The 6,948-nt window shown below is 32.4% G+C and overlaps 1 protein-coding gene and 1 long non-coding RNA gene across 2 annotated transcripts; one reads left to right on the top strand and one right to left on the bottom strand.

Moving 5' to 3' along the window:
- Positions 1-662: 662 nt before the first annotated feature.
- LOC112772353 (4-hydroxy-tetrahydrodipicolinate synthase, chloroplastic) lies at positions 663-1,830 on the top strand. Its single transcript, XM_029295292.2, has one exon. It carries the CDS (start codon positions 764-766, stop codon positions 1,706-1,708), a length of 945 nt encoding a protein of 314 aa, XP_029151125.1. The 5' UTR covers positions 663-763; the 3' UTR covers positions 1,709-1,830.
- An 843-nt stretch (positions 1,831-2,673) lies between these two features.
- LOC112772355 (uncharacterized) lies at positions 2,674-4,259 on the bottom strand. Its single transcript, XR_003187475.3, has 3 exons — positions 3,970-4,259; positions 3,484-3,642; positions 2,674-3,016 (listed from the first exon to the last, which is right to left on the bottom strand). It is a non-coding gene; the product is annotated as an uncharacterized lncRNA (long non-coding RNA).
- Positions 4,260-6,948: the final 2,689 nt, after the last annotated feature.

The following is a 6,948-nucleotide window of genomic DNA, read 5'->3' as shown; positions in this document are numbered from 1 at the left end:
AAAATTATTTATTTGGTGAATCATGTGCATTCATCCAGCTACCTCTGTTTTCCTAGGTGAAACTCCTTAATTTGTTGTTAAGATGAAGGCATGTTTATGTAAAATGATGTCTTTGTTTCTTGTTTGTAATATTGTTCTGTCAGTGTCCTTTATACAATTATTTATTTGCAAAAGGTGATTGGCAACCAGCAAAAAAATGGGGTGTGTAGATAGAGTTTTAAAAGGGCTAAAGTCAAATAGAACTAAGGATTTTGTGAACCTTGGTCAGCACCCCTGTATGTATGTTTTCCATTTTAGAATTATTAGACTGGTGGTTGGTGCCAATTGCAATGAGACAGATACCAAGTTTTCTTGCCATAATGTCATTGATCTAAATGTCGATTCATTGATTATTTTAAATTTTAATGTTTATTTGTATGAACCAGGAGCTCAAACTGGAAGCCTCCACAGGCAGCTATCATACCCAATTTGCATCTCTCAATGCGCAGCTTTGAGGTGAAAAATAGGTGTGTTTGACTAATGAATTGTCAATGTGCTGTTCCAAATAGAATCATTCTCTTGTTAAATTCTATACTTAACATTGGGTTTTCATTTGCAGGTTATTTTATTTATGTATTATGTGTACAATTTGCAGAAATGGTTTGATTTGGAATCTTGCCTCGGTAGAATTTTAAAAGGCTGCTGGACTTGATATTTTTAATCTAACTAACATAAGTATCTTTAAACAATATTCTGTGTCTGATCTTCACAATAAGTATTTTACATGTACTGTATGTACAGGACATCAACCGAGGACATAAAGTGTCTGAGATTGATAACTGCGCTCAAAACTCCGTACCTACCTGATGGCCGATTTGATCTAGAAGCCTATGATGATTTGGTGAACAAGCAAATTGAAAACGGTGTAGAAGGTATTATTGTTGGTGGCACAACTGGTGAAGGCCAACTAATGAGCTGGGATGAACACCTCATGCTTATCGGGCACACGGTCAATTGTTTTGGCAGTAAAATCAAGGTTGTTGGTAACACCGGAAGTAACTCCACGAGGGAAGCAATCCATACCAGTGAGCAGGGTTTTGCAGTTGGAATGCATGCTGCCCTTCATATAAACCCTTACTACGGCAAAACCTCCTTGGACGGTATGATTTCTCACTTCGAAAGCGTGATTTCCATGGGCCCTACGATCATATATAATGTTCCTTCGAGGACTGGTCAAGATATTCCTCCTCATGTGATTCAAACCTTGGCTCAAAGTGCTAGCTTGGCCGGTGTCAAGGAGTGTGTTGGAAACGATCGGATCAAACAGTACACGGCTGATGGGATTGTTGTGTGGAGTGGCAACGACGATGGATGCCATGATGCTAGATGGGGCTATGGTGCCACCGGAGTGATATCTGTCACCAGCAACCTTGTTCCTGGTTTGATGCGAGACATCATGTTTGCAGGGAAGAATCCAACATTGAATTCAAAGCTCCTTCCTCTGATGGACTGGCTTTTCCAGGAGCCAAACCCGATCGGTTTGAACACAGCTCTTGCCCAACTCGGGGTTGTCAGACCGGTTTTCAGGCTGCCGTACGTGCCTCTCCCTGCGGAGAAAAGGATTGAGTTTGTGAACTTGGTGAAGCAAATAGGCCGAGAGCATTTTGTTGGAGACAAAGATGTTCAGGTTCTTGATGATGATGATTTTATCTTAGTTGGTCGATATTAGTTTATTCTGTTTCAGTTGCTCTTAGTTGAGTTTTGTATCCTTTTCCAGATTATGCCAAAGTTTTAAACCAATTAATGTACAATAGAGTCAGTTAAAATAAACCAATAATAATACAAGTTGGTGTTTCTTTCAGTAGCTATTTGTTGCTGTTAAGTGTTAACTGGTTCATGCTACTTACATGATAAAATGGACCTTGATTTCCTTTTTTTTGGGGGGTCATGATTCATATATTGCCAAACACTTATAGCAGACAAAACCAAAATGACATAATTGCATATTCAGAGCATCAAACAAAGATAGGAGTAGTTGGGCCATCAAAGTAATGAAGCATTGAAATGAATAGCAGAAACAGATTAACAGAGTGAATCTTGGGCCAACACTGAGGGATGATTCTCAATGCTAGAATTCAGAGAGAGAGGGATCATGCTTTCCAGTTTTAACAAGTGACATACACAGAATCGACATATAAATAAAATATATTAAATTAAAATAAATAAAAATAAAAATAAAAACCTTTTATTAATTAGTACTTGAAGAAACTAACGCTAAGTACTATCTATTTATTTTTTATTTTATTAGAAAAGTTATAATATTACAATCTCCTGTATGTATAAACGAATTGTCCCATATTGTTCTTTTGTGGTAGTAGACGAGGGGTGTTGTCCTCGTTTTGAGCTCCGAATGCAAAATTGCCAAGTGAATAAAAAACAGTTGGTTGTAAATTGGTACTTTTTAAATTACTAATTGAGCGTGGACCCACGAAGAAGTGTTTGTACAAAAAAAATGTATGATGAAATGCAAGGTTCTGAAAACCGGATTGATCATCAAACCGCTTTAGTCACTGGTTCACTGGTTTACTGATCCAACCGATAATTCAACCGAAAAACCGTTTTAGAATAAAATAATAAATAAATTATAATAAACATCCTAAAATATTTTCCAAATTTAAAACACTAAACAAAAAATCATCAACCAAATTCATATGATATTATCAAAATACAAACTCAAGTTAAATAGTAAAAAAAAATCTAAATATTAAATTTTGACTTTGAGGGTTAACAGGATCACTTAACACCTCAGATACTAATTTAGAAATGTCAGGAGACAAAGGATTATCAATTTCAAAAGAATGTTAAGCTAGTTCAATTAGAAAATGTTGATCATTCTGTGGTATTATGCTAACTGAACATGAACCTGAACCTTGCAAGATGACCTTTTCGGTTTAATCTTAGGCAGCGTTGCGTTCATCTGTTGTAAGAGAGCTCTCTTAGCAACAGATTCTTCTTGCTGAGCAAGCCATAAACGGATCTGGTGTTGTTTCCAAGTTGAGGTATCAACATAACAAATAGTCATTGAATAAGAAAGCATAACATATCACCAACTACCTATACACTTTGACTCTCCTTCCACTACCATCATCATCATTCATCAGTTTATTTATATATGGCATTGGCAGGTAGCTACCCTACTCATTCAGCAACAACCAGCATTTGATTTGATTTCTATTTTTAGCATTCAGCAACAACCATTACAAAATAGCAGCATAACAACAACAGCAGCAAAACAAGGGAAAAAAAAAACAATGAAAGTCACAAAAGAAATTAGCAATCCTAATCCTGTTTCGTGCATTTAATTACTCATAAACAAAACTCAACTCCACCTGAATTGTTAATTTAACCTTGGTCTTATGGAATCTTAAATAGGAATACATTACATTGCTCTTTCTTCTAAAATTCAAGCAAAAACAAAAAGGAATGGTTTTAGTAGTTTAGTACCTGTTTCAGCATTCGAACAGTGTACATTGATCCAAAACTCATGTTATTCTGTTGCTTTGTTCTCTAAGGAATCCAGTGAACTTTAGGGCTCCCAACCCCACAACATCCACACCCACTTTTCGCATCACTTTGCCATTTAAAACCGTAAAACAAACATTTCTGGTTGATACAAATGATCATATAACAGAGTAAGTTTATTTTAGTATACATGATTTAAGTATTTAACAGAGTAAGTGAGTAACAGAACAATCAGAAGTCAGAACCATACATACAAATACAAGACACTACCAAGACAGAGTGAGTAACAGAGCAACCAGCAAATACAAGACAGTACCAAACTTCAAAGTTCAAACCACGACTGAAGACCGAAGAAGAAGAATTGAAGAACCAAACTTCAGAACCAAACTTCAAACCAAGACCGAAGAAGAATTGAAGAAAAATAGAACAAAAATTGAAGAACAAGACCGAAGACGAGAAGCCACTAACCTGGGTTCCGTGCCGAGAAGCCAGCGAAGATGAAGAGGACCTGCCGATTTACTGGGTTCCGGACACGGGAAAGAGGAAGAAGCGGCGGTGCTGAGGAGCTGGGGACGGCGGCGACGATGGACTGATGGAGGGCTAGGGTTCCTTTGGTTCAGAGTTCTCCAGTGACAAATGAAATGAATGAACGATTGGGGGAAGAGGGGGGGGGGTGGGGCGGTGTTGATCACGAATGGAGTGGATCTGTTTCTTTTATTTTATTTTATTTTTTTTCAAAATAAAAAACAGCGTCGTTTGTTCCGAACTGGATGGTTATCGGTCCGATCTAACCGGTCGGTTCTCAACCGATTTGACAGTTTTTTAACAGTTTTTCTTCGGACGGTTATGGGTGAAGTGAAGGATCGGACTGCTTATATCGTCGGTTTCTAATTGAACCGACTGATTGGTCCAGTTTTTAAAACCATGTGAAATGTACCTTGACAAAAAAAAATGTAACTCTTCTTGTTGTGGATACAACAACCTATTCGGTAGCAACAAACTTTTAAATAAAATTTAAATGTACAGTTAATTAGTTCTCAACATATTAGGTTGGAGGTTATGGTGGAAAATCCAAAAAATAATTGCAACTTATGCTTGCATATATGCAAATTATCTTTTACCTTTCAACCAACTTGGGCTGGTATAGCCAATGAGTAATAACTCAAATGGCATAGTCTCCCCATACTCAATTAAGAGGTTGCGGGTTCGAGTCTCTTATCTTTGATAAAAAAAAAAAAAAAACTTGGGCTGGTATAGTGAATAACTCACTAGTTTACTTAAACAAGTATTGGATATTCGAATTTTATCTTATATATACAGCAATTCATTAGTCAACAATAAATTTTAATATTAATTAATTAAAATTTAATTTTTTATACTTATTTTATATCCAAACAAAGAGTTCTTCATCAATTATATACTTATTGATGATATTTAATTTCGATATAATCTAATGGTAATTTAATGGTTATTAAATCAATAAAATATATATCATATAAAAAAAAGTTATAAACATCATAAGTCATCACTTCACTTAAATTGATATCTATATCATTTCATCTTATGATCCCAGCCTGGAAGAGATTTTGCTTCGCATTTAGATCTATAGATCCCTCTTAGGGTTTTTCTTTTTTTCTTTCTTTTTTATAATTCTTTTAAGGATTTTTCAGATTGAATTGGCACATAATAAATGAATAAAAAAATATTTTTATCTTATTTTATCTAAATATAATTGATTGATAAAAAGATTTTTTTGTATAAGATATTTAAATATAAAATTATTTTTACTTTTCTATAAAATCTTTTAAAAAAAGATAACTCAAAAAAAAATTTTTTTTTAAAAATTCACCCAAACAAACCCTTAATTTACCAAACACAAAACGAAGTGCTTGTACTTTTAAAAAACACAAACTTTTTTCCAAAAATTTTATCAAATCAGGCCTTAATGTATAATGTCCAAAAAATTGTATATATTATAATGATAATAAGGAGAGTTATAAAACTCTTCTTTTACAATATATAATAGTGAACTTTAGAAATAATGAGTTATCTCAAAAAAAGTATACGCTTATAAATAAAGTATTATGAATAATCTTAAGTTATTATCTCTCAAATGTTTATGAAAATTACTTTAAAAACTTATAAAATTTGATCACCATAAACAAAAGTTGTGTACTGAAACAAAGGGCTAAGATTTATAGTCTCCATGCACCCATGAACATTAAGAGTAAGTAGATAGATCAAATGATTCAAGAACATACGCTCTTGGTAGGGTCTTGTATCCACAAGAACATATAGGATCAATTCTCAACGCTAAGGATATCTTCTAGGCTTAAATTTCAGCAAATTTAAATTTTAAATTATGGCGTCTTGTGCATGATTAGATTAGATCGTATTTCTCATAATCTATTATAAACATATTAAAATTATCATAACACCGACATATACTCTATTCCTCAATCATGAGTTTTATTTCGAAATCATTGGTTAAAAATAATTTTACTTTGATTAAAACGTGATTTTAATTTAAAAAATGAACTTAATTTATTCTTGACAAGTAAAAACTAAAATCCTACAATTAAATCTTGCTCGTTGGACTTCTCCTTATCGTATGATTCTCATTGGATGCATCATTGATTTCTTAACGAGCTTGTGTTTGAGTTTGATATAAGAATTCTCTTGTAAAAATCTATTTTTATCTATTGTAAGACGATAAAACTTTTTACGTTAAATTTTTGTCAAATTTTTTTAATCATTCATCAAATTTGATGTTATATCATATAACATATCTCATGCAATGATATTTTCATTTACCATATAATTAATCAACAAATTAAATTAAAGTCGAGTAAAATATTAAATTTATTACTTTTCAAAACGCTAATTATCTCACTAACTAAAATCACATATTGTCATTTATCAAAACACATAAACATACATGCATATAATGCAAGGTTAAAAATAATATGCACTCAATTAAGATGGTATTTTAACAAAATTTGTTTAGTACAAACATATAATCAAACTCTATTTAAGATATCTGCATAATTTTAATTTTTAATCAACTTATTAAGATCTACTCTCAATATAATATTTAGTTATAAAATATTCTATTTAATTGTTTAATCTGTAAATCAATGGATTAAAAGAATAACTGATACAAGATACATTAGAATTGACAATAAATTAGTGTTAAACCCGCGCAGTGCATGTGCTTATATTTAAATTTGATATGTTAAATTAAAAATAATATTTTATAATCGTAAATTTTTTTAGTTTAGTATAACACGATTATCGTCATTATATAATAAACGTACTGAATATGTTGTTTTATCTCTATTCAAAGTAAAAAGTAAATAGAAGAATTTGAAGTCTATAATATTCTTGAACCATAAGGAGGGAAACATGAAAAAAATAAGAACATATATAACTGTAATAATAACATGT

The sequence above is a fragment of the Arachis hypogaea genome, chromosome 18 (assembly GCF_003086295.3).
Source record: "Arachis hypogaea cultivar Tifrunner chromosome 18, arahy.Tifrunner.gnm2.J5K5, whole genome shotgun sequence".
Classification (NCBI taxonomy): domain Eukaryota; kingdom Viridiplantae; phylum Streptophyta; class Magnoliopsida; order Fabales; family Fabaceae; genus Arachis; species Arachis hypogaea.
This window is presented reverse-complemented; position numbering and strand designations above follow the sequence as displayed.

Coding starts and splice junctions, on each gene's coding strand:
- LOC112772353 (XM_029295292.2), top strand. CDS start 764: ATGTACTGTATGTACAGGACATCAACCGAGGACATAAAGTGTCTGAGA.